Here is a 26,345-nt window from a genome sequence, read left to right on the forward strand (position 1 = left end):
CCTTCTCGGCCACCCCCATGTCTGTGTGGGGGGGACAGCATTTGGCAGCTGAGGAACAGCCCCCCGGGCTCCCCCAGCCTGCTGGGAACGGGAGAAAGCAGAGGGTTGATGCCTCTTCCCTGAGCCATCAGGAGAGGGGGGAGCAGGAGAGGAAGAACAGAGAACAGAGCTGAAATTGCCCCAGACAGGGGAGCTGAGAGTCTGTGGCTGGAATACCCCGACCATCGTCTCTGCAGGGACAGGCTGTGCTCCGTCCCCGCAGTCACGTCTGCTCCAGGCTGGTGGCTCCAGAGAGGCCCCACTCTGCAGCACAGAAGTGACCAAGCCTGGGCTCTACTGACTCACATCTCGAGGGGCTCCAGCGGGGCTGGCCGGTGTCTAACAAGGCTCCTGCACTGGTGTGGGAGTAACGGGATCTCTCTCTTTTCCCTACTCGCCCGGATTTATGAGTTCTGGAGGAGTTTATCGTCTTCCACGCCTCAAAGTTTGGCTGAAATCAACTGAATTGTGAAGGAAAGATGGAGATTGTTACTGGGAAGAAAAGAAAGGAGGGACAGGCAGAGCTGTTGCATCAACTTTGTTCAGAGAACCAGGCTAAAACCCACAGAACATTCTCCAAAGTTCTCCTTTTTCACAAACTGTTTCTTATGACATTTTTCTAACAAAAGTGTTCTGACTTTTCTTTTAAAATTACACTTCCCTTAGAAAAATTGCCCTAAGAAAGGTTAATTAACCCCTCAAATAGCTGACATGCAACATGAAAATAAAAATCAGGAAAAGGGAAAAGGGTCATTAACACTTGTATTTAATTGCAAAAAGTAAAAACTTTTTTATTCTTCTTACATACAAATCTCATTTATTTACACACTTTACAGGCTTTTCCCAAGTATTTACAAAGTTTGCAATATATTAAATTAGGACCATCCATAAAATTCTGCATTAAGTGCATATTTACATTCTTTTTTTTTTTAATCCACCACTGAATTTAGTGTTCAGCATTGAAACAGTCTTTATGCATATATAGCTTTACTTCCCAGCACCCCTGAGCCTTTAGAATGTGGCTCCCCTCCCCAAGACAAAGAGATAATGCTAAAAATAAATCACCTGCCATTTGTCTGAATCTCCAAAGCAAAGGGAAGTCCAGCATCTCTCTTGTCTAACTCAGCAGGACACTAAATCTGCTCTTTACAAGGAGGAGGTTCCTGAAGAGGAGGATATCGAGTTCTACCTATAAAATTTACCGAGAGGAGAAAGTTTGGTTTGCAGGAAGCAAAAGCTTTGTGCACCCACTGGAACGGCCTCACCCCAGGAAGTGTTCAGTTCTCTTGGGGGCCACGATTGGGATTGGGGTGTGTGGAAACTTCCCTCCTGGAGCAGCATCACTGTGATGAACGAGAGGGTTTCAAGGCAGGAGGATCCCCTTTCAGGGACACTGGTGTTTACAGAGCTCACATCTCTACCATGAGGTGCTCTCCTGCTCCTCACCTCCTCCTGCTGCTGCTGCTGGAGCTGGGAGGCCATGAGGGAAGGGAGGTGCTTTGATCCAGCCCAGACAAACCAGCTTCTCCTCCAGAACATTGCAAAAACAGGCCTGGTGGGAGAAGCTGAAGTCTAGAGACTCACGGGAAATCTGACTCAAAGCTCTCCAGGGCCTTGCAAAGGGACCCCTCGGGGGAATCAATGTGTGCAATAACAGTGGGCAGGGAAAAGAAGAAAAGGAACAAAGAAAGCAAAAAAAAAATCAATAGAAACTGTCAGCTTGGCTCCCGTGGGGGCTGCTGATTTCCTGGTACTGAAGTAAATCATAATAATCCTTTCTCCTCCTTTCAGTTACCCTGAGTTCAGGACTGACTGACAGCACCGGTCAGTGACCCCTGCTTTGGGGAGCAGCTTTAAACCACGATCCTCCCGCCCAGCTGACGGGGACAGCCCGTCCTTCCAGCCTGGCAAGTGCAGAGGTGACCCCTCCTCACGTCTGCCTGCTCGTGGGTAGTACCGATTTCTGGTGTGATTTCAGAGCAGCTTTGCAGCCTTTGGGATGTGGGGTGGGGAGGACTCCATCTCCCAGCTCACAGGCAACAAGCTCTGAAGCACACAAAGGAACTTTAAAATGTGTTGACCGGGAACCTGTGTGAGCTGGGCAGGGTGGGAGTGGGAGATTGTCCAAACCAGCACAGAGAGTGCCAAAGGGGAAGTGAGGGAAACCACAGTGGGACACCCCCTCCGTGACTCATCTGATCATGGCTGTCACTATGATACCTCAATAACTGCAGGAACAGCCCCATTCCCCCCAGGTCCACCTCGGCAGATTCTCTAGGGAAGTCCTGCAGCCTTTCCAGGGACTCTGTGAAGCTGGAGCTCTGCATGTGGAAGATGACCTGGGCTTAATTGCAGGTAAGGTATCAAAACCTCCCTTTGGCCATGCTAGTTTTGCCACTGTGGCCTCACCTCCAGGTTTCCCACTGTGGCTCCTCACCCACCCTGGGATGTGGAAGGTGTGAGCACCACTCCTCTGGCAGCTGGAGACAGGAGCTGCTCTGGAAGCTGTGCTGCAGACCAGGGCTCCGCACTCCGGCCAAAATCGGCTCTTTATCAGCAGGAGAACTGCCCTCCTGTTTTAGTTTAGCAGCTAATTCCTTACAGCTTTTGGAAAAGGAAGAGAAAATATACCAGAGCTTAAAAACAAATGATGTAAACTCCAAAGGGAGCGAGGCTGGGATATATGCAATGTATCGCTGAGACAGAGCTGGAAACTTATGCAGAGCCCATAAAGTGCACTTGGAAGGCTGCTCTGCAAACAGGCCAGGCTCACCAGCTCCTGTCCAACCAGCTGCAACTCTTTGAGGAAGGGGGAAGCACTACGTGAGAACACTTCTGCTAAACAGGCACAAACCTGCCCTTTCCTCCCCCTCCTCCCCCCAGTCCAAACAGCAACTGTAAATAGATCCATTTTCTCTGCTTCTTCCCGAAAGAGCCAGACAGCCACAATAGCTTAAGTGTGACTCTCAAAATCCAGGCATTTCACAGACACTTGGGAATTGTCTCCGCAGCTCTTTTACAAGTTACAGTCAAGGACACTTAGCAGTGACAGTGTCACCGAACCGCCGCAATCTCAGCAAGAATGGCTCCAGCAGCATCTCTGAGCAAATGCTTTAAAAAATGGGTCAGATACAAAACCAGTAAGAGGTGAAGTAGCCTTGTCAGCCTTTGAATTTGATTTGAGAAGCTGCCAAAGTGTAAATAGCAACTGCCACTAATGAGGCCCTAATTCTGCCATCACTGAACTCCCAAGTTTCCATTAACTAAGACCCAGGCTTTAAGAGGAGGGAGAGGGGTGGTGTGTGTGTGTGTCTTGGCATGTACAAGACTCCATGTAGTGTCATGAGTGTGAAATACACTCCAAGTAGTGAGAATACTAATGGAAGTTTTATTAGTCCAATTCCCTTTAATATTTTGTAACAAATTATATTAGTCCTTTTCTATCCTGAGAGAGCCAGACTCTCCCCCTTTGGTTCTACTAGATCTGGTGTGCGTCCAGCACCAAGGGCCATGCACAGACTGACACAGGTGCTGGGCTTGTTCTCATTGTTTTGACAGGAGAAAAACAAGGGATATGCATAGAAATGATTGTAGTGTCAAGGCCTCAGACTAAATTCTTTGGAGCAGGAACTGTCCGCTGCCTTATCCTTGTACAGGAGCCAGACGTGGTCATCCCACTTGGCAGCTTTTGTCAGCCCCTAATCACATTAACACGATGCTTGCTCCCATTCTCCTCAAAAACAAAGGCTGGACAGACATTTTCCCAATCTGTCATTTTACACGTACCTAAAATATTTACAGAGAAAAAGGCTCTTGCTCCTGAGAACAGAGTTAACTCACTAACAACCAAAACCCCTCCCAACTCCATATTAACAAGTGTGAGAGTATGTCCTGAACTCCAGCCCTGGCCTATGAGTTCAGCCAGACACATCTGTAAGTGATCTTCAGCAGCGGGATCAGACCCAAAGGATCAGACTTGGAAGGGACCGGAGCATCCGCAGCCTGCAAACACCGAACCTGAGCCTCTCTCAGGGCACTGGAGACAGCACTGCTCCAGCAGCAGGAAACACGCAAAGGCAGCTTGGAAAGGACCCAGGAAAAACCAACGTTCATTCTGAAGACAGAGTTCCAGATCTGGAAGGAGTCAATGCAAAAATATGCCAGGGAAGAGGGAGCTTCAGGTGCTCCCAGAGGTACCACGGGCTGGGCTCCCTTGGTGGCTGAGGTGAAAGCCGGACAGAGCCGCTCTGCTCCCAGCCCCAGCTCCAGCCAGAATTCCTGCACTGCCAGCACCACTGATGTGTGTGTCGGTGTTTTTGCAGGAAAGGAAGTAGAGGTGAAGAAAAGCACAATTATCATTTGACTCACTCACAACCTGCTGATAGAGAGCTGCAGAAGGGTGATCACAACACTGAGAGGTCTGAAGGGATTCTTTTGGTACAAGAAGGATGCAGTGAGTGAGAGTTTCTGCCCTCAGGCTCAAGGCTCTCCCTGGCCCAGGAGCAGGAGCAGATCAGCTCTGCAGGGCTCACACAGCTGCGGACGTGAGGGAGAGCTGGGACACATCACCAATTCATTCCCTTTATAGAACTGGCCTGACTACACAGGCTCAAAGCTTCCTCCTCAGGAGGAATGTACACAGAAATGTCACACACCCCATCCACTCCCAAACCCCCCAGGAAGTTTCAGAAGTGCCATAATCCACAAAGAACACAAGGTGAATCTCATCCTGAGAAATCCATCTGCTGCTCCTGGAAAGAAAACCCTTTGCTGCAAACCCAGGGCTTACCTGAGGGGACAGGGAGGGTCATAAATAGCTTGAGCTTCTCCCAAAATACATTTGAGGAAAGGCAAAGAATTACCTCAAGGGTCAGGAAAATAGTCATTTTTCAACACTGTAAACATGCAGGGTGGCAAAGCTGCCTGCCCCAGTTGCCCCGGCTCACTCCTCTCAAGATGTTGCCTTGGCTTCAAAGCTGAAAGTCTTCTTCTCCTGGGAACAGCTCTGTTTTCCCACCCCACCATCCTTAGCTGGCAGCTCCATCACAAATCACCGCTGGCTCTGTCCCTCTGGCCATGAAGCTCATTGTCCAGTGGTCTGCACTGGCATAACCTGGGAAGAGGCAATGGAGAGGCTCTGTTAGATGAGTCCACCCTTAGTGAGTGCTCCCATTTCCCACGAAGGGATGTGGTCATGCTGGAGCTCTTTGGAAAGACACTTCCCTCAGTGGGCACTGGGTTTGTAATACCCATTGTGTACCCACACTGCTCAGCTTTGAGCATCTCCTGGTATCCCAGTGTTGGTGTTCCAGGCCACAAACTCCCAGTCCAAAAGGATCACTCCCTGTGCTGTGACAAGCAGGCACACACCAGTCTGGAGGTGACAAAGGCACAAACCACCATCCTAGGTGTCAGACAGAAAATACCCAGCTGGAAGCAGTCTCCTGATTCCAAGGGCTCTCCCAGTCCCTGCACACCCCACTCTGGTACTTACCCAAATCCCCAGCTTCCAGCTCCACCTTGAACATCTCACAGTGTCCTCTGCACGTGTCCAGAGGTGCAACAGTCAGGGTGAGCTGCCCACTTCCAACAGCAAAGAGGCTGTGCAGGCTGTAGCTCTAGGATGGGAGGAGAGGATTTCAAAAGCCTGGCCAGCTTTCCTTGGCTCTGTCTGCCTGAAGTAGGGACAAGTCACTGCCCTGCAGGCAGGTGAGACAGAGCAAACAACACGTTTGCTGCTCCCCCAGTTACCAGCAGATCACAGAATCACAGCTGAGGTCAGCTGCATGCAAGGGTTCTCCTCTCCTCCAAGGCAAGGCAGGCCCTGCACATCCTCAAAACTCAGGAAAACATAGAGGAGAAGATCAGGCCAGAAGCCTGAAGTGTCTCAGAATGAGTGAGACTCACTGCCAGGAACTCCTAAAATGCAACTCTTAAATGAATTCTGCCCAACTATGCACAAAAAGACCTCACCCAGCTATAGAGCAAGGCCAGACACATGAATGAAGCAGGCAAGGGGTGATGGAATGAGATGATCCTTAAAGTCCCTTCCAACCCAAACTATTCTGGAATTTATCCTCTGATTCTGTGACGTCTCCAGCTGCCAAGGGAGGTGAGCACAGGGTATCTCCCTCCCCAAACTAGACACAACTGCTGGGAGGCACAGACACCTTGAGACGCCACTTTCCATAGGGGTGAACAGAACTGATACAACCCCAAATGCTCCTTTTCAGGATTGTATCAGCTAAAAATACCCTGCAAATCCCACAAAAACTCAGAGCTGCTGGGAGACAGCTCATAGACAGGAAAAGGTCTCTGGAATGAATTTCTCACCTTATTCCCCAAATCTGGATGCCGGATGAGGAAGCAGCTCTCCAGGGACACTGTCTTGGGGAAGGACAGCAAAGAGGAAGGGGGGAAAAATTCCTGCAGAATCCGAGATTTATTCACAGGCTTGTTCCTAAACAAACCAACCCATATTAAAGAATTACCATACAATGATAATGTTTGCATTTAAAAGCTACTTTCCAGATAAAATTCTTCCCAAACGTTCATGCTTGATAAACAGCATGACAGACTAGCCCTGGGAGGCAGGAGCAAAATTCAACCTCAGCCTGTTAACGTGTGCTCCTTCCTGCTTTCCTCTGGGCTCCTGCACCAGGACCATGTAAAGAGGGAACAAACATATCCTGATGGATATCTAAACTTAATTTCCCTCCCCTTTTCGCTTAAAATCATCCAAGTCATTGACCAGATCCATTCATTACAAAAGATGCAGAGAGGTGGCATCGGACACAGCCATAACTGAAACCACATGGCGAGGCAGGGGGATCCAAGGCTGTTCTCTAGACCAGGAAATGTAACTGGAAAAGTCCAGGTGGGACTTGGTATTTTTACATCCCTGTCTAGGGGCCTGACATAATTAATTCTTCAGTACCCTGACCATCCCTCTACCAGTTGAGACCTTAGAGAGCTCTGAGTTGTTCACATGTCTTGTTCACACTTAAAGGCTTTGGCAAACTGCTTTTGGTTAACAGGGGCACGATTAGTGCTGGCCATATTTTCTGCACAAGACCAAACACAAATTGCAGGATTCCTTGACTTTCCATTACTTCTCAGTGTCTGCAGAAGTCATGGCATCTCTTCTCAGTCAGCACCAGTGGTGGAGGATTTCCACTGAGCAGAGAGAGGCGATAGAAATGTGAACCAGTTACCTCAGGTGATCAGATCACAGCCCAGATGATTTACAGCCTGAAGAGCAGGACCAGGCAGCCACTGTGATAATTTTATCTTGTAAGGGGAGCAATACCTGGAGACCAAGCCACAGCTCTCCATTTTTTAGTGCAGAAGTCTTGTCCTCAAACAAATCAGTGCCAGCAAACAGAAGCAGCCTGTAACCCACTCCTGTTCTCCTTCCCTCCAGCTGAAGTGCAACTTGCAGGCACTGGTGGTTCACACAGGCAGAGCCTGAGCACCCCTGCAGAAAGGATGTGTCCATCCATCACATGTTTTGTCTGACTCACCAGGGAAAGAAAAATGGGCAGCTCCACAATTCAGCTGAATTTTCTTCTATTATAACCTCTGCCAGTTCTGGATCCTGGGACTGAAAATGCTTCAGTTCTTCATAGGAGAGATGCTGCCCTGTCTTAAAGAACATGAAACAAAGATAAAAGCTGTGCCCCCAGGGTTGCACCCTGCTCCCACTTCCCTCCCACTAGAAAACATCCAAGAGTAACAGCCACGTAGATTGCTAAATGTCCAAATACAAAGATCACTACTCAGAGGAACAATGCAGGGAGCTCTCTCCTCCCACATCTTCACACCGGGGTGAAATGTCCTCTTAGACACACGTTCTGAACGAGCAGTTTGAGTTCATGGGTGAAAATACTGGGCAGGGGTTATGGGCTCGTGCTGTTCAAGAGTCTGGACTCATCACCCAGCTTCACAAATCCCTGCATTACCTTGATTAGAAAAGGCTGATGCCTCTGGAGCTTTTCTGATAGTTCTCTGAAGTCTGTCACTATCTGAAGGCTTTTCACAGCAGAACAGACTGTGCAGTTCGCGGGAAGTGCGGAAGCGTTCTGTCTGCAACCTGCTGCCCACCAGTCCTGGCATTCTGGGGAAGAAACAAGGGAAACCTGCTCAGTAAGACCAAAAATGGAATGGAAAGGAGACAAATTCAGTGATAAACTCATTATCCCTAATGTGAAACACTGAGATTTCTTATAGTTTCTGATGGCTGTAACTCAAAAGAAGCAGCTTCACCAGGCAGGGAACTGGAGAGAATGTTTCCAGCACATTTTTGAGATACAGCTGAAGGTTGTGAGAAATGGGAGAGTTTATGGAAATTCCACTTCTCTGTACATGAGGCACATAGGCTCAGCTACCCTTCCATGAGCAACAGAAGGATGGCAACCATCATATGTAGTGTAATTAAACTGAAACAAGTCCATAAGCAAAAGAGCAACCCAAAAGTGTTATCAAGGAGGTAACACCCAGTAAACCAAAAAAGATCCAGGCTGGAAAGAGTCATTTCCACAAGGTCAGCACTGGTGTCATGAACCCTGCTAGGATATACCTGAAATCACCACCCTCCTCTTTACCACTGTGTTAATTTAGAAATACGTTGTCCCAGGCAATGGTTGCCCAGTCTCTGATGTGCAGAGGATGCTGGGGAATGTGGGATTTCACCAAGACATGCTGCTGCTGTTTTCATTCATCCCATCTTTCTTGAAGATGAAATGGGGAGAAAAGTCCCAGCATGAGCAACCCCTGGACCACAGCTACATCCACTTTAAATTCCAAAAATTGTTGTTACACCACAATCAGCTGAACTGGCCTACAATGAACACTGCATATGTTTACATCTTCAAAAATTCAATTTTTACATGAAAGCACAACTTGATGCCTATATCCAGCCTCCCTCCTCCAACTTAACAACTCTCCCAAAAAAAACAAAGAAACATTAAGAGAAGGGACTTGTTGCAGCAGGGAATGAGCAGGACAATGCTGAACACCCCATGTATTTCTCTGCTAAAGGATCTGCAGAGCAGCCACCACACTGAAAGGGTATAGCTCTGATTTACAGAATCACAGAACCACACAAAGATCAAATTCCAACTCCTGGCCCTGCACAGAGACATCCCAAACTCCCATCCTGTGCCTGAGAGCGGTGTCCAAACGCTCCTGGAGCTCTGGCAGCCTCAGGGCCAGGACCATTCCCTGGGGAGCCTGGTCAGTGCCCAGCACCCTCTGGGGGAAGAACCCCTCTCTGATATCCAGCCTAAATACCCCACACGCTAATTTTATATTTGGAGATACAGCAGGAGGTTGTGAGAATTGGGAGAGGTTCATGGAAATTCCACTTCAAACACAGATTTTGTGGTAGTGACAGCCCTGGTTCTGCAGCCTTAATCCAATGGAAGAGGCTTAACTCTGGCAGTGGCAGCAAACCCATCCCAGCCCTGATCTGTCAGGGTGGGTCAGGAAAAAACCCAAGGCCTGGGACATATCTCACATGAAACATCCGGGGATCTGTCCTCACGACAGGCCCACCCTGCCAGCACACGTCAAAACAGCTCCAAAGCCTCCCGGACACTGCTGCAGGCAAACTCAGGAAATGAAGGGGGTGGCAAAGGGGAGAAAGAAGAGTGAAGTCTGGCTGAAAAACCGAGTTGGGAAACAAGGATGCACAGCAGCTTTTCAGGGGAAAAAAGACCTCACACAACCTGCCTGTTCCTGCCACCGCGATTTCCAGCCATGCTCACGCTCCTGCACAAGGGTAAGAAGGGATGAACAGCACTTCATAGGAGAGCTCCTGTTTTATTTTCTCCTCTGACATCTGCAACAGGCAAAACGAGGAACATTGCAGACAATTTACGTTCATTGGGACCTAACAACAAGGAGCAGACTGGGATTCATTTTGCTTCTTTCTTGCTGAGTATTTCCAACTCCCAAATGCTGCATTTCCCACCCTAATGCTGGGATATGGACTGAAAGGGATCGGGATATAATTCCTAGTCTTTCTGGACGGTGCATCTACGCTGCTTTCAGGGAAAGGGGAAAAAAGGCAAAACAAAGTGTAAAATCCTTCTTGCAAGCAGAAGTTCCACTCCCATGAGAAACTGCCCCGACGTACTTTCCCTCCCTGCTCACAAGAGCAAAAAGAAAATCTTTGTTCCACTGCCTGTAGAAAGCTTCAATTTTACAACAACAAAAAAACTCAACTCACAAAAAACAGCTGGTCAGTGACAGGAAACAAAAGGCTGAAAGATCTCACCAGAGAAAGGGCAGTCGCCACGAAGAGAACAAGAAAACATCTCTATGGTGTGTCATCAGACGGGGCGTAGCAAGACTGTAATTTCTCTCTGGGCAAAACTCAGAAACCTCATCCCTAAGCATTAAGCACAGTTGTCCCCAGATTTTCCCTATGGGCTCAGGGCAGTACCCCACGGAATAGGATGCTAATCAGCTTGACAGTACAGAGCCTTGATTCCTCTTTTGAGGCAGGCAGTGATATTTGCATTCTCAATTGCTCGATTCAGGAGGTGATTTCTTTTCTCCATGAATAACCAGAGCAGAGCACTGGTTGAGACGCATTTTAAACGCTGCAAGTGGGGTTGTGGGATTTTTTTTTTCCCCTAGTAATTAATCTTTTAGATTTATTGTGGAGGGTGTTAGTCTGTGCACCAGCATGTGTGTGACTGGCATGACAAGTACGGGCAGTGCCTGCCCTTCCCAGGGAGGGCGGGAGGAGAGGTGGTGCACTGAGGAGCCAACTGCCACTGGGGACCAGGGCAGGATTTTACCCAGGATGCTGATTTTCTCTCCTTACCCTCCCTGCATTCCTTTTACATTATCACTCTGCCTGCCAGACACCCTGGGGATTGTTCCGGTGGAAGTCAAGCACGCTGTCTGTGCACTCACACGGCTGCTCGGGGATGCAAATGGAAGATGCTCTTTTCATCCCAGCACAACCCCTCACACCATGGTCCCATCCACTCCCATCCAAAAGCTGAAGTGCTGGGCGTGGGCAATTATCCCTGTGGAGCTGGAGTGCAGGAGAGCAGCTGTAGCAGTGACACATCCAGCTATCCATTACACGACAGAAGTGTGGCCAACTTCTCTGCGCTTTCTCACCCCTTTTCGAGAGGCAGCCTTCAGTCTGTTTAACAGAACTTCAGTTCCCCATCGGCCATAACCACCTCATATTTCCTTTTATGTGTTATTATTTCTCCAGAACAAGAGCTGTCTTCTCCACTGTGTCAGGAGAGCTCCTAGCAGAGCCAGGGCTGGGACCTCCAGCTGCTAACACATCACAGACCAAGAGATAACAACCTTCCCTTAAAACACATCTATGATTAATGCTACAAGGAGTTTATGACTCTACTTTCCACTATGCAGAAAAATAATTTTCAAGTCACCATCAATTTAAAATGAGTGCCCTGCCCTTCTTGGATGTTTTCATAGAGGATCTCCCAAATTTTTGGCTGCCCCCAGCACTAGAGAGGGGTGTGCATGCACAGCCCCAGAGATGCTGGGTGTGGATAATCAGATTGGAAGCTCAGAGGTTCCTGAGAAGACCTGGCCCTGCTTCTGCCCATTGCAGCAAAGCAAATTAACTTATGGAAACTTGCCCACATGGATCTGAGAGCAGGATCTCAGCAAGCCCTGCTCTCTTTAGGGACCATATGGAGAACGCAGGATCAATCTGCCAGTGCAGCAGGTTCAAAGGGAAGCCTCTAGCAGGGGCAACTTTTGTTCCTGCAGGACACAGATCCAAGGGCTGCTTCTGACCCTAGCAAAGTGCTGAAAACACGAAACCTCCTGCTTGCAGCACTGCAGGTGCTGAGGCAGTTTGCTGGCTCCCCACCAAGCTGGTTTGCTCCCCAGCACTCAGGACTGCAAGGCTGAAGCAATCTCCAGCAGGCAAGTGCCAGCCAGGTCTGCACAGGGAAGTCTGGTCCCAGGGAAGACCCCCCAGGACTTTCCAGTCCCCCCAGGTGTTGTGTCCGTAGGGGCTGTTGCTGCCATCACCCACAGTAACTGGAAGGAAGCTCCCCAGAGAACTGGTTAATGTACTGAGCAGCTCCACAACCTGCAAAGGCTGGTTCCAAATCCCAGATTCCTCTTTCTGAGGATAAGACTATTCCCCACATACTTCACCAGGGGCCAGTCCAGGAATATTCAAGCAACTTCAGCAAGCCTCGGATGAACTCAGGGTTCCCAGGAATGGCTGTGCACTGAATATTCCCCAAACATTTTTTTGTCCTTTCTTGTAGGTCCATTGTATAAACCTGGGTGTTCCATTAAAAGGGGATTTTGCCCCTTTGCCCCGCTTAGGTGAGACCCCACCGCAGAGCTGCCTCCACTCTGGGACCCCAACACAAGAAGGACGTGGAGCTGCTGGAGTGAGTCCCAAGGAAGCCATGGAAATGTTCCAAGGGCTGGAGCCCCTCTGCTCTGGAACCAAGCCGGGAGAGCTGGGTGTGTTCATCTGGAGAGGGGAAGGTTTCGGGGAGACCTGAAGAGTCCCTTCCAGTGCCTAAAGAAGATCCAAGAGCACTGGAGAGGGATCTGGGACAAGGGATGAAATGCCAGGATGAGGGGGAATGGCTTCCACTGCCAGTGGACAGGGTTAGATGGGATATTGGAAAGAAATTCTTCCCTGTGAGGGTGGGGAGGCCCTGGCACAGGGTGCCCAGAGCAGCTGTGGCTGCCCCATCCCTGGAAGTGTTCAAGGTCAGGTTGGACTGGGCTTGGAGCACCCTGGGATAGTGGAAGGTGCCCCTGCCCATGGCAGGGGGTAAAGCAAGATGAATTTTAAGGTCCCTTCCAACCCAAACCATTCCATGATTCCATGATGAAGATCCCCCAGTGCTCTGATGTCCAATCACTACCAACCCACAGAAGGATTAGGGCTGCAGCTCTCTCCACACTTGGAAATATCCAGCTTCCAGATGCTGGATGTTACAGTGCTGTTTTCTGTTATTTTAAGGGCAGGGATTTGCAAGATCTAGCCCTTAACCTTAGAGTGAAGCTGCAGCTCATAACCTACTGTTATTGCTTCAACAGCCAAAGAACGTTCAGGCCAGGTTGTTCTTCCTCCTGTGACCAGCCACGTGCTGCCTTGGGACCACTGCAGACTCACAGATACTCCGTGAGTAAACAGCTTGTAACTTGTGCTATGCCATTGCAGCAGGATATACTATATGCTTATCACCACACTCCCTTTCCCAGATTTTACAGAAAGCTAAAACAGTATTTAAAAACTCGGAGCAATTTAGGCATCAATTCATGATGCACAATCTATGACACAGGTAAATCCCATCATTCTTATTTTACAGATGTAGAAATTCCAAGCTCTGTAGTCACCAGGTGGCACAGTTTGGAAGAGGCATTTGGAGCACTTTGTTGCACAAGCAATGTTTCCCAAACTCCATCTTGCTGAAATTCTTCACTATGCTAAAAATTAATTCGATCATTTATAATGTCATGTCAAAGTCAGGCTAAACTGATGGGTTCTTAAGTAAGTCAGGCAGGAAACATGAGGATTATTAATTACAGCCTGCAAGTCCTGATTAAGGACTGCATCACAGTGGGGTTTTAAATACATACTCCAAAGAGTGTCCCTGTTCTGCACAAGATCCTCACCCCTCCCTCATACTGAACTTTTATTGTAGCCCTGGGTATACTGAATATATTTATGCCACGAGAAGAAAGTACCTCCCAGTTTGGTTCACAGCATTTTTAGGAACAGCTAGGAACAAAATAACAGCTACAAAAAACCCATCAAGAACCCCTTTATTGTTGTTCTGGGTAGAAGTCAACAGCTTGAAGAACTACTCATTCATCTCACTAATGGGTAACGGCTGCTCCACCAGCCCAGGGATCATTAGTCAACCTCGAGCAAAGCACAAAAATGACTTTGATCCAACCAGACATTGTGAAATCAAGTCTGCTGCGCTGAGCCCAAGAGGAATTCACAGTCCACTGGGGTAAAAGAGTATTATTTCCAGGAGAAATCTGCACCTACCAGTCTCAAAAATGGAAGGCAGGGACCAAGCTGTCAGGAAAGCATCCGAAGTCCACTCCAGCTGCACCTCTGGTTACCTGCCCCAGCTGACAGCTTGCACTGCATGAGCAATCTGCCTCAGAGGAACAGCTTTGGAAACAAATCCCTCCCAGCTGCTGTTCCCTGCCTGATGGTGGCCTCAGCCTGTAAAAGGTTTGACATGTCTGTGTCACTAGTGCACAGAGGGCTCTGCTAGGCTGCTAAATTCCTCTGCAAGAAGCCACCTATGGCAAACTCTCTTCCCAGGAAAGCGAGTCCAAAGCAACAATTCACTCACTCTACAAATGAGGAAACAAGAAATTTTGGAGGCATCACAATATAGAAGTAAAAAGAAGAGTTATGTTCCACAGCACCACAATGATTTGGGGCTAGTTTCCTGCCAGCAAACCCAAATAAACAGTCCACTGGTTGAACCAAGGCCAAAGGAACAGAGAGCATGAACAGCTTGGCACCACCCTGCCCTGCAAAGTCAGCCGTTTTTTTTCCCCTTTGAACGAGCCAACACATGTCTGCTGGTTGCTCTCAGGTTATATCATAAAAGGGTTGCTTACACACACAAAAGATCAGATAAACTGGCAGCTGTGCAGTGATGGGAGGGAGCCCTGCACATGCTGTGACCCACAACCACGTCCAAATGCTCCAGCCCTCAAAGCGGGTGCACAAGAACACACACAAAAACAAGAGCAAAAACCAGCTCAACTTTGCTTAGGGAAAAAAAAAGTAACATCCTTTGAGAGCAAGAGGAGAGGCAACAAGTTAGAAATCAGATCCTGCCTTACCTCCCAAGCAGCCTCATTGTGCAACCCTTCATTCAGAGCAGGCCCATGCTCCTTGGGCTCAGGAATCCCTGAGCCCCAAGGGTCAGACGCAGTGTGGGCTGCAAAGCCCATGGGGAAAGGCTGGATGAATACCTGGGTGCTCAGCCAGAGAAAGGCTGGGTGAACGCCTGGGTGCTCAGCCAGAGAAAGGCTGGGTGAACGCCTGGGTGCTCAGCCAGAGAAAGGCTGGGTGAACGCCTGGGTGCTCAGCCAGAGAAAGGCTGGGTGAACGCCTGGGTGCTCAGCCAGAGAAAGGCTGGGTGAACGCCTGGGTGCTCAGCCAGAGAAAGGCTGGGTGAACGCCTGGGTGCTCAGCCAGAGAAAGGCTGGGTGAACGCCTGGGTGCTCAGCCAGAGAAAGGCTGGGTGAACGCCTGGGTGCTCAGCCAGAGAAAGGCTGGGTGAACGCCTGGGTGCTCAGCCAGAGAAAGGCTGGGTGAACGCCTGGGTGCTCAGCCAGAGAAAGGCTGGGTGAACGCCTGGGTGCTCAGCCAGAGAAAGGCTGGGTGAACGCCTGGGTGCTCAGCCAGAGAAAGGCTGGGTGAACGCCTGGGTGCTCAGCCAGAGAAAGGCTGGGTGAACGCCTGGGTGCTCAGCCAGAGAAAGGCTGGGTGAACGCCTGGGTGCTCAGCCAGAGAAAGGCTGGGTGAACGCCTGGGTGCTCAGCCAGAGAAAGGCTGGGTGAACGCCTGGGTGCTCAGCCAGAGAAAGGCTGGGTGAACGCCTGGGTGCTCAGCCAGAGAAAGGCTGGGTGAACGCCTGGGTGCTCAGCCAGAGAAAGGCTGGGTGAACGCCTGGGTGCTCAGCCAGAGAAAGGCTGGGTGAACGCCTGGGTGCTCAGCCAGAGAAAGGCTGGGTGAACGCCTGGGTGCTCAGCCAGAGAAAGGCTGGGTGAACGCCTGGGTGCTCAGCCAGAGAAAGGCTGGGTGAACGCCTGGGTGCTCAGCCAGAGAAAGGCTGGGTGAACGCCTGGGTGCTCAGCCAGAGAAAGGCTGGGTGAACGCCTGGGTGCTCAGCCAGAGAAAGGCTGGGTGAACGCCTGGGTGCTCAGCCAGAGAAAGGCTGGGTGAACGCCTGGGTGCTCAGCCAGAGAAAGGCTGGGTGAACGCCTGGGTGCTCAGCCAGAGAAAGGCTGGGTGAACGCCTGGGTGCTCAGCCAGAGAAAGGCTGGGTGAACGCCTGGGTGCTCAGCCAGAGAAAGGCTGGGTGAACGCCTGGGTGCTCAGCCAGAGAAAGGCTGGGTGAACGCCTGGGTGCTCAGCCAGAGAAAGGCTGGGTGAACGCCTGGGTGCTCAGCCAGAGAAAGGCTGGGTGAACGCCTGGGTGCTCAGCCAGAGAAAGGCTGGGTGAACGCCTGGGTGCTCAGCCAGAGAAAGGCTGGGTGAACGCCTGGGTGCTCAGCCAGAGAAAGGCTGGGTGAACGCCTGGGTGCTCAGCCAGAGAAAGGCTGGGTGAACGCCTGGGTGCTCAGCCAGAGAAAGGCTGGGTGAACGCCTGGGTGCTCAGCCAGAGAAAGGCTGGGTGAACGCCTGGGTGCTCAGCCAGAGAAAGGCTGGGTGAACGCCTGGGTGCTCAGCCAGAGAAAGGCTGGGTGAACGCCTGGGTGCTCAGCCACAGGGAAAGGCTGGATGAATGCCTGGGTGCCCATGCTGCTCTCAAGAAGCAGCAAGTCCTCGTGCAAGGCAGGCATGCTGGATGCTCCCCTTTTGCACAGAGCTGTGCCAAGGATAAACACACTCCAAGGCCGGAGTGAGAGAAGCAGAGGGAGAAGCGTTTTGCCTGCAAAGGGTTAAGATCAGAGAGGAGACAGGAGCTGGCCAAGTGCCAAGGCAAGCCTCCAGCTAAACCCAAGGTGGGCCAGCCAAGAGGCAGAGGCTGCTGCCTTCTCCCAGTAACCAGCTGCTGTCCTCCCCCAGTAACCCAGCCTGCTGTGACCCATCCCCACAAATAGCTCTGGCACCCAGCAGGCTTTAGTAACACAGTGACAGGCCATTTACAAGGTGTTGCTAAACACTGCTCCTCCAGCTGGGCTCCTTTCTCTACAATAATTACATATAAACCCGTAAACATGATTTTAGACCTACTGGTCTAGGCAAAAAGGGGTATTTAACACTTCTTCTCCAAGCTGGGGGGTAACTTGCACAGGATCTCTTTTCCAGCACTGAGATCTATGTGTGCTTTTGTGTGATTTCAGGTGTGCTGAGCAGTTACTGACCCAGCTGACTCTGGGCTGTGCAGGATGCGTGTGGCCAGGACCAAGTGTCATTATTGTAAACAAAGCTGGATTTTCCTTGAGGTCATTACAATCCCTGCTACCAGTACAATGTGCAAATTGTCACGTTGCTGGGCCACAGCCTGTTCTCCACTGACAGACCTGCTCTGCTGAGGTTTTTGAGCTGCGAGGACTGAACTAACCATGGGCAGACACATGAGTTAATGTGAGCGCAGCTTAATGAGCAGCTCATCACATCATTGTGTGGCTGGCAGAGAGCAGTTACCAACCAGCTTACAACAAAAGCCATTTTTAGATATTAACAAAGCTATAGGGATGACACAACTGTGAAGGCAAGAAAAATCAGGTAGAGTGACCAGCACTGTGGTTTTAAAATTTCTGTTAAAAGAATAGAAAACCCCTTTTCATTTGGCTTTACTGCAGACTTTGAGAGCTCATATGTTACTTCCTAATGCATGTAGGAGAGAGGGAAGGACTCATACCCCTATTTCACACCAGAGAACTGAAACACAGAGGGAATTACTTGTCCATCCCAGCCTATGTCAGAAATTAATCCAGAATGCACAGGTCTTACTTTTTCCCTGGAACAGCATTAGATAGCCTTGAGTTAAACCATGTGCCCATCAAAACACACTGTGTTCCTTACAGCAGATAGACCCAGAGGTCTGACAGCCCACTGCCTCTCCGGGGTTATAACTGAAGGGCTGATGTGCCAAGAGCTGCAGGCCCAGAGCAGCCAACATGACCCAGCACCGGGGCTTTCACAAGCTCTGCATAAACACCAGCTCAGGAAGAGCAAATGCAATCCACATTTCCACAGACCTTTTCCCCAACCACAGGGACCTTGCCCTGGGAAAACAGCTGGAAGAGAGGCACAGATGCCAAAACCAAGGGTCTAAGAGTCAGCTATCAAGGAACAAAGGGTGGGAACATAAGGTTTAATATGGGAAATGATCCGGAGGAAAAAATCAGCAAGCAAGAGAGCACAGAGACAGGCAAAAAGGAAATTTACTTTGGACTCAATCCTGTAAACAATGCAAGAGAGTTTTGTGGATATTGCTCCTCACCTCGGCTGCTCAAAGGTCCACCCACAGCCACTGACAGACAGGCAGCCCTTGTCACCCACAGCATGGCTCTTAGGTGGAAGGAACAAGGATGGAGGGCAAGTCACCATGAGCAGGAGGGTGAGGGGAGCACATCCTGCACCCCTGCTCCTCCCAAAGCCTCACCACCACTCTGACTGGAGCTCTTGGCTCTCGGGGGAAATCCAGCAACTGAGCTGCCCTTGTTCTGCAACACAAACTTGGCTGCTCAGCCCACACACCTCCCAGGGGACCGGGCTCCAACCTCAACCCCGGACACAGGAAAGCTGCTCCAAAGCTCAGGAGGGACAGCACAGCCCAGGCTGGCCCTGCCTGCCCAGGCACAGAGGAAGGAGCAGGACCACCCGTGCGCCCACGCCACAGCAACGTCTGCCAGCACTGCCGGTGGGCCACGGCAGCCTCCAGCTGACAACAGGTGGCTTTCAACAGGAACAGCCCGAGCTGGCTTTGAACTGGTGCCCGAGCACAGAAAGCTCCAAGCTCCATCCTCAGCCCCCTCAAAATTTTCAGCTGCCAGGACCAAAAAAAAGGAGTCTCTACGTCGAGTCCCTTCATTAGTGGTTTTCTCTGCTGCTCAGGTACAGTGCTAGCATCCCTTCTCAGAGAGGACACCCAGAAGGGATCTCATTAACTCATATAAATATCTCCAAAGGATGCCAAGAGGATGTGCCAGACTTTTCCATGGTGCCCAGCAAGAGGACAAGGAGCAATGGTCACAAACTAAAACACAAGGAGCTCCACCTCAACATGAGGAAGAACTTCTGAACTATCCTGGGATTCTGTGATCAGAGAACACCAGACTTGCCTGCAAGACCTCCTGGACTTACACTCTCATCAACAAACAGGACACAAGATGCAGCTTTACCCCTTCCCTTCAGCAGACCACAAGGCCGAAATTAGGGGCAAAATAATACAACACACAGAGCAGGGCTGAAAGAGCTCGGGAGAGCACTCAGCCCCACACCATGGAATTCCCTCTTCCAGATCTCTGCTGGATGGCTTCACCAGTGTCCTCTCAGCAGCAAGCTGTGATGGTGACACCAGTGTCACTGGGACAGCGTCAGTGGCCGCAGCTGCCTGCTGGGAAGCCAGGACATGAGGGATTCCCACAGGAACCCAGCCAAGGTTCAGGCTGGGTGCTGCACTTTCCCATTCAAATAGGCAGGGTCTTGTCCAGTTCCTTTTGCTGAGGCAGGATCAAAGTCACTCCAACCAACCCCAGTCAATCTGTTAATTGGGACATGCTGTGGCTTCCACCACAACCTAATACTGTGGAAAGCAAGCAGGAACTGCCTCCCCCCTCTCCTCGTTTACCCAGAACTGGATTGCTGCCCACCCTATTGCTCATTGCTTCTGAAGAATTACAGGACTAAGGGAGGCATGAGGGATTTTATGTGCATTTAAATAACTCCACATCCTTCCTCTACCATCCATCCTTCCTGTTTCACCTGTTCCTCTGGATGTTTCCCCATCTCCTCATCATTCAGCTGTTTTTTCCAAAGGTAGGCTAGAACTGCTCCTGCTCTTATCTTCACAAGAAGATGCTCATGTTTCAGGCAGCCCTTGTCCTACAAACCTGCTGTGCCAGGGAACTTTCCTGGGCTCTTCTCATCCAAAGGGACCCTGTGGTATCTGAAGGAAGAACCCGTCAACCTTCTGGACAAAATCTGAACAAATATGATAGAATCCCAGACTGGTTTGAGCTTAAATGGAACTTCAAATTAATCTTGCTTTACCCTCTGCCATGGGCAGGGACATCTTCCATTACCCCAGGTTGCTCCAAGTCGTGTCCAGCCTGGCCTGGGACACTTCCAGGGATGGGGCAGCCACAGCTGCTCTGGGCAACCTGTGCCAGGGCCTCAGCACCCTCACAGGGAAGAACTTCTTTCCAATATCCAACCTGCACTCCTTCAAATGTAGACCATTCCCCCTTGTCCTGTCACTCCTGGCCCTTGTGAAAAGTGAAATGAGCATTAAAATTCCCATTGGATTCCATCTCAATACAGGAGCAGGGGGGTGTTCACCCATGGAAAAGCTGGAATGCAGTAGATAAGCAGGCTCCTAATGTCAAGTGCTTATCAGAGCCATCTCCTCACCTTTGTTTTTTAGGAAGAAGAGGAACAATGGGGGATACCCTGTCCCACCCATACAAACGGGAATCAACAGAAATCCCATGCCAGCATCACTGGAAAAGAGGGAGGGAGAGAATGCAAAATGGTGCTGGCATTTCAGGGAGCCCTTTTTAGCTCTGACAGGAAGGTCAGAGCCAACAGAGACAACTCCAACACAATGAGGTGCCCAAGCTAAATATAAACCTGACGAGGGCACAGCTACAGAAGTTTGTTTTTACAGTGACCTGCCAGACCATCAACATTGTGCCATATCCCTGCTCAAAATAATTCACAGCTTTATCATCACTGACAGTCTTTGTGTTTGAGCAGAGGCAGAGCCCAGGCTTGCACCCTCCTGCCAGTCTAAGTGAGTGGAAATGATTGACCAAGAATGAGAAATAGCCAAACTTTTCCATTTCTATTATCCCATTCTAGGAAAATCCATGATGTTCCTCTCCCATGATGGGATGACCTCACAGGGAGCCCTTATCTGACTTCCTCACACACACACTGCCCTTAATGCCACATAAACACAGCAGCACTCAATCCCCCAGGCCCTTCCCAATATGCCACTAGGCAAAAACTCATTTTCCTTAAACCAGGCCACAAGTTGAGGTTTTTACACTTTGCTCACAGATATCAAGATTTGGTTGAGGAACTGGTTTTGCCTTACTCAGAAAAAATAAGCAAAGGTGACATTTCCCCAGCAGAGCCATCTCAGTTCTGGTTCTCAGAAGTGCAAAGACTTCTAGAGGAAATGGAACTCTTGTGGAAGAAAAACCCAAGGCGTTAAAAGCAAGGAAAAGAGAATACGCAAGAACAAAATTATCAAGTTAGAGATAAAATATGCTTCAGTCCTAGCGAAGCTAGAATTCAGGATACTATTTTTAAGCACAGTGGTAGGAAAAGAGAAAACCATGATGCCAAGCCAGCAACACATTTGTGGTGCCCTGGAGACGCTCAAGTGACTCGCGTGGCTGGTATTTAAGTTGGTATTTCTTGCTAGGCTTAATTTACAGCAGGGAAATCATTTCCTTACTCTCCAACATGTACTTCTTGGCAATGGGCAGGGACAGCAGCCGGATGTGCCCAACGAGGGAGCCCCAGGCCTGGGCTCTGGAGAGCGGCGCTTCGGGCGGCAGCGGGTTGTAGGGCTGGATCACCAAGTAAACAGTCAGCAACACCAAGCCCAGGGTGAGCAGACCCTGCGAGGGAAAACAGGCATGGAATTAATCACACTGCAGGGAGCTGAGGTGTCCTCAGAGCGGGACACACCTTCTGCTGCCATCAAAGGGCTGCGGTTGTGCACCACAACATGAACACTCTTTTGCTGGGTCTCCTCGTTCAGCTGCAATGCTATTTATGTACACAGAGTTGTCACCCAGTTTTATTATTAGGGCTGTCCAAGGATGAAATTAAGCAGCCTTCAAACCCAAGCCACACAAACAACTCTGTTCCTGTATTTTAGCACTGCAAATAATCCAGCATGAGATCAATCAGGATTATCTACAGATAGTTCCTTTTCCTCCCTACCTAATCAAATAAAAGCTTGCACTCCTGCCATGCCTCTTACACAAGGAAAACCCTGTGGCTTTTGCAAACATCCGTCAAGCCTCGAAACACTTTGGCAGAGTTGGCACCAGCTCCCTCCTCCATACCAGAATCCCAAATAAGCCTTAAAGAGATGACATGACGCATTTCTCCCCCCGGCCAAAGTCAAACTGAATCAACAGCAAAAACAAGAACAGAAGCTGAAAGTTCAAATTTGCAGTTTCCTGTTCTCCTGCCTCATTTTACAGCTTTTTATAGGACATGAGGAAGAGAGCTTGAATTTTTTTCCAAATAAAACTCATTGCAATGGATTTGTAAAGATGACACTAAAGTATTACTGAACATTATGTCAGTGGGAAGCTTTTCAGACTTGTAGCAAACATCTGGTCTAGTGGAAGGTGCCCTGCCCATGGCAGGGACTTGGAACTAGATGATCTTTAAGATCTCTTCCAACCCAAACCAGTCTGGGATCTCAAACCTACTTAATAATAGCATCCCTTCACCCACTTTGCGAAACTTTTGACAAAATCTTTTAGTTAAGGCTTTTAAAACATTTTTTTACCATCAAGCATGATGATAATAGGTTTATTTCATAGACCAGAAGGAGAATAAAGACATATACAAGTTTGTGGCAGGGTCAGAAACAGAGCCATGTTCACTTCATTACTCAAATCTGGACTTCAAGAATGTCTTTCCTTCCCACATTTCCACTCAGGATGCCAACACTAGGAATCTTAGTCTGAAAAATCAATCCAAATCTCATTATTTAATAATTTATGGGAGAGGAAGGTGTTGACATGGTAAATCTACAGCACACATGAGCAATTTCAAATCTTGGTCAGCTATCTCCTGTTCTCAAAGCAGCTCATGGCATGAAGGAAGGAAGCTACACTTCACAGTCACAAAGTCACAAAATCTTTTTAAACAAAGATTTTGGAAAATTCATCAAGAAAATGCAATGGGAAATAAAAAGCTCAGGTGCAAAGGAGAACCCTGACCCTTAAATGTTGTGTTCATGCACAAAAGTCATCTTACCTTGTAGAGAGCCACTAAGACAGGGTACCGTGGAGGGCCCCTCTGGGGTTCGTTTCTTTCCAAGAGTTGCTTGATAAACTTCTCAATGGCTTTTTCTGACATGCCACACTGGTGGCCAGTCTGTCTCACCAGATCAATGGTCTCGGAGAGCTTGTCATAGATGCTGAGCTCGTTGGCTGAAAGCTCCATGGCCCCCCGAGGAGAAATCCCTGTGGAGAGGTTGGGTGTGTTAACAGGAATCAACTGCGGCCATACAACCCAAGAGCAGCGTGTGCACAGCGATCCCAGGAATGTGGCAGTGCCCGGCAAAGAAGGAAGGCTCCTCTGGAGCAAACCTGTTCCCAGCCAACAGCACAACACTGAGCTGCACTCCTAATAGTCTCTGCTGGTTCAGGATCTCCCGCCGACTCAAAGAAGCCGTGAAATTTCCTGACAAGAGCAGAACCGGCTGAGATTCGCAGCTTATGTAAATGAACAAAGCTTCCCAGAAATCAATGAAACTCCATTTATTCATCTATTCCAAATGAATCCATCCCATAAAGCGATTGCTCACCAAATACAAAAGCCAACAATACAAAGCTGATCATCACACGCAGCAGCCCAGCTAAGCCCTCCCGCGCTGTAATTTCAGTCGCTTATTTTAACCCAGATTTGTTTTCATTAAATCCCCCGTCAGCAATAGGGACAGGACAGAGAAACAAGCAGAATGTGTGGGGCAAAGTTCAGCAGTTTACAATGTGTTTAAATTTTCGCAACCTAATGTCCAGGCCAACTGATTATTGAGTAACAGCAACGTGAGAGCAGCTGCTCTGCAAGGAACAAAGCCCCCACCTTCCTCTCCAAGTCTGCCTGCAGGTCAGAGATGCCACAGACCTAAATATCCCAGCAAGAACTGCATTGTGCTGGGTGACAAAATGGCATTTGACAGCAAATTATTTCTCACTTATAAGAACACACCCATGAGAGATCAACATTAAGTTTCTAAAAAAAAAAAAAAAAAATTTCCTCTACCACTCCTGCTCTGCCACAAAGGCCTCTAGGAGAGCAGCTGACGGGCTCAAGAAAAGATGCAAAGAAATTGCTGGCCAAGGTACAAACTTCCAATGTGAGAATCACGTATCTCTCATGTAAAAGAGAGATTTCGCCTGGGAAATACACTGGCACTGCCTGGGGGAAAGAATCTCTAAAGGTTTGCTTTGCCTCCTGTTTCTGAGCTGGGTAACACTAACCTGATCAAACCAGGCCAGCTGGGAGAGAGTTTGGCAGTGCTCTGCCCTGAGAGCACAGCCCAAGGACCACCACATAAAAACACATGAAGCACGATGGATAATCAGATAATCGCAGCTGAAAATGGCAATCAGGCTCCCGTCCCCATTTTGCTCTACAGTTTCCTGGCCCCAGGAACCAGCTCACGAATCCACCCAATTCTCCACTGTGCTCCACAATTCTGCCACTGCATTGTGAGAACTCTAACTGTTCACAGGGCTCTGCACACACCTCCCAGCACAGACCTGCTGGCTCACCTGAGCACACCCTGACCAGCCGTGAGTAACAAGGCACCTAAACTCAGATTTGCTCAGCTGTAATTTGTTCTGGCTGCTCCCACAGCACAAATCAGCCACAACTGTAATGTATGGATTGAGCAAGAGACATTATAAAGTTCAGCTTTGGACTCTGATCTGCCTGTAAAGAACGGCCGACAGCTCTCCCCCTAAACCACGGGCTCCTATAAGTCACACCCCAAGCAATGGCAATTTTAGTATCTTCTTTTTAATGCAACACTGGGGTGTATTTTAAAAACCCCCATGCTTCACAGGACTACCAGCTTCAGCAACTGCTCCTCTTCCTGCAAGATCCCTGTTCTGCCCTTGCACACTTGTTTACGTGGTCACATGGAGCATCAGATCAGGAAAATTATCTGGCTGAAAAATAACCCCGATATGTTTGGTCAGCAGCTGCCTAAGCATTCAACTCCAGCAGTTAATGTCAGATGTTATATTAACATTAGTGCCAAATTTCTAGCCACAGCCACGGAAACACCAGAAAGGTAAAAATGCCAAATTACAACCCAACCCCGAGTGTGCAACGGAGAACATGCTGCACTACATTGCCAGATTAATTAGCTCCTGGCCCTCTTCTACCGACATTCCTTGCATTCCATGCAAATATTTGTCCCAGATCTTGCCACCTGAGCAGCCCCATGGGCAAGCAAAGCAGGTTGGATCAATAATATCTCATATTAACCTCTCCAAGACAAGGACTTTTTCTTCTCATCTGTAAAGCACCTGCCATGCACGTGACGATAAAAACAAGCCACTGCTTTCCTAACTCATTCATGCAATACCCTGATTCATAGAACAAGCAAGAGCCAGCACATCTGCAGGATATTAAAGGCCCTTTTTTCCCCCCCCTCCAGCTTTTCTGGTTACTCTAGTTGCCTGGACACTATAACTGGTGTGCTAAGTGGTCTGAAAGATTATCTAGTGTTCTCTGGCCCCCAAGTGCCAAAGCTTTCCCCTGTGAAGCTGCCCCGTGCAGAATTCCAGCAGATTCAGCAAGCTTCTCCTGCTTGCATGATCTGCCTGGAACCACTTATGACGAACATCCCCACAGAAATGCTGTCAAACACGGTGGTTTCCCCTTTTCCAAACAGCAGAAGAATCCTACTGAGATACAACAGCTGAGATATATCCCAGCTCCCACCCGTCTCTATTTACACTCCACTCTGAGCAAACACCTTTGTAGACAACCCTTGTAAATCACAGACACTAAAAACCCAATCCAGCTCCTTGACAAATTCAAGGGTAACTCAATCCTCCAGCTAGGAAATAAGGCATTACATTATGCTCCTACACTGTTGGGGAACAGATGAGGCCTTAAAAAACAAATAACAACCCATTATTTTCCTTCCTATTCCTGCAATACAACCGACAAAACAATAACAACAGGCTACTGTACCCTCTTTGCCACCACACACACTGAGCAGGGCTCATCCCTTGCAAACCCCTTAGAGAGAGGCCTTTAAACGAGGAACCCATCTGTTATTCTGGCTTTTTAATGAACTCCACCACACTGTGAGGAATCAGCAGCTCTCTCCACAAACAGTGATGGCACCTGGCCTGCAGGGTTTGCACCCAAGTGCCCAGTTCTGCCCACACACCCCAGGGTGGTTAGTCCAAGGCTTCAGAAGGTAAATATTTAGACAGAAACGCTGCTGGAGGAGTCTTTAAAAGGGAAAGCTTTCGCCTTGCTGGTGAACATATAATGATGTGCACAGATATAAAAATATATTCCCATCTGCTTTAACACCCTTAATGCCGCCTCCCTCACCCTGCCCGGGGGTCAGGTCCCAGCCTTGCGCTGAAATCCCTCCGGAGGGACC

At 49.2% G+C, this 26,345-nt stretch overlaps 1 protein-coding gene across 1 annotated transcript; it reads right to left on the minus strand.

Moving 5' to 3' along the window:
* Positions 1-784: 784 nt before the first annotated feature.
* On the minus strand, positions 785-23,686 carry CUNH6orf89 (chromosome unknown C6orf89 homolog). The gene is made up of 8 exons (XM_008637544.2): positions 23,517-23,686; positions 22,964-23,172; positions 21,417-21,582; positions 8,001-8,155; positions 7,563-7,684; positions 6,373-6,499; positions 5,534-5,657; positions 785-5,152 (listed from the first exon to the last, which is right to left on the minus strand). Exons 1-8 carry the CDS (start codon positions 23,548-23,550, stop codon positions 5,067-5,069), a joined length of 1,023 nt encoding a protein of 340 aa, XP_008635766.2. The 5' UTR covers positions 23,551-23,686; the 3' UTR covers positions 785-5,066.
* Positions 23,687-26,345: the final 2,659 nt, after the last annotated feature.

The sequence above is a fragment of the Corvus brachyrhynchos genome, unplaced genomic scaffold, assembly GCF_000691975.1.
Source record: "Corvus brachyrhynchos isolate BGI_N302 unplaced genomic scaffold, ASM69197v1 scaffold607, whole genome shotgun sequence".
Taxonomy (NCBI): Eukaryota; Metazoa; Chordata; class Aves; order Passeriformes; family Corvidae; genus Corvus; species Corvus brachyrhynchos.

Coding starts and splice junctions, on each gene's coding strand:
- CUNH6orf89 (XM_008637544.2), bottom strand. CDS start 23,550: ATGATCAGCTTTGTATTGTTGGCTTTTGTATTTG. Junction 21,583..22,963: donor TCTTAGTGGCTCTCTACAAG/GTAAGATGACTT, acceptor TTTCCCTCGCAG/GGTCTGCTCACCCTGGGCTT. Junction 6,500..7,562: donor TGCCCATTTTTCTTTCCCTG/GTGAGTCAGACA, acceptor TGGTTTGTTTAG/GAACAAGCCTGTGAATAAAT.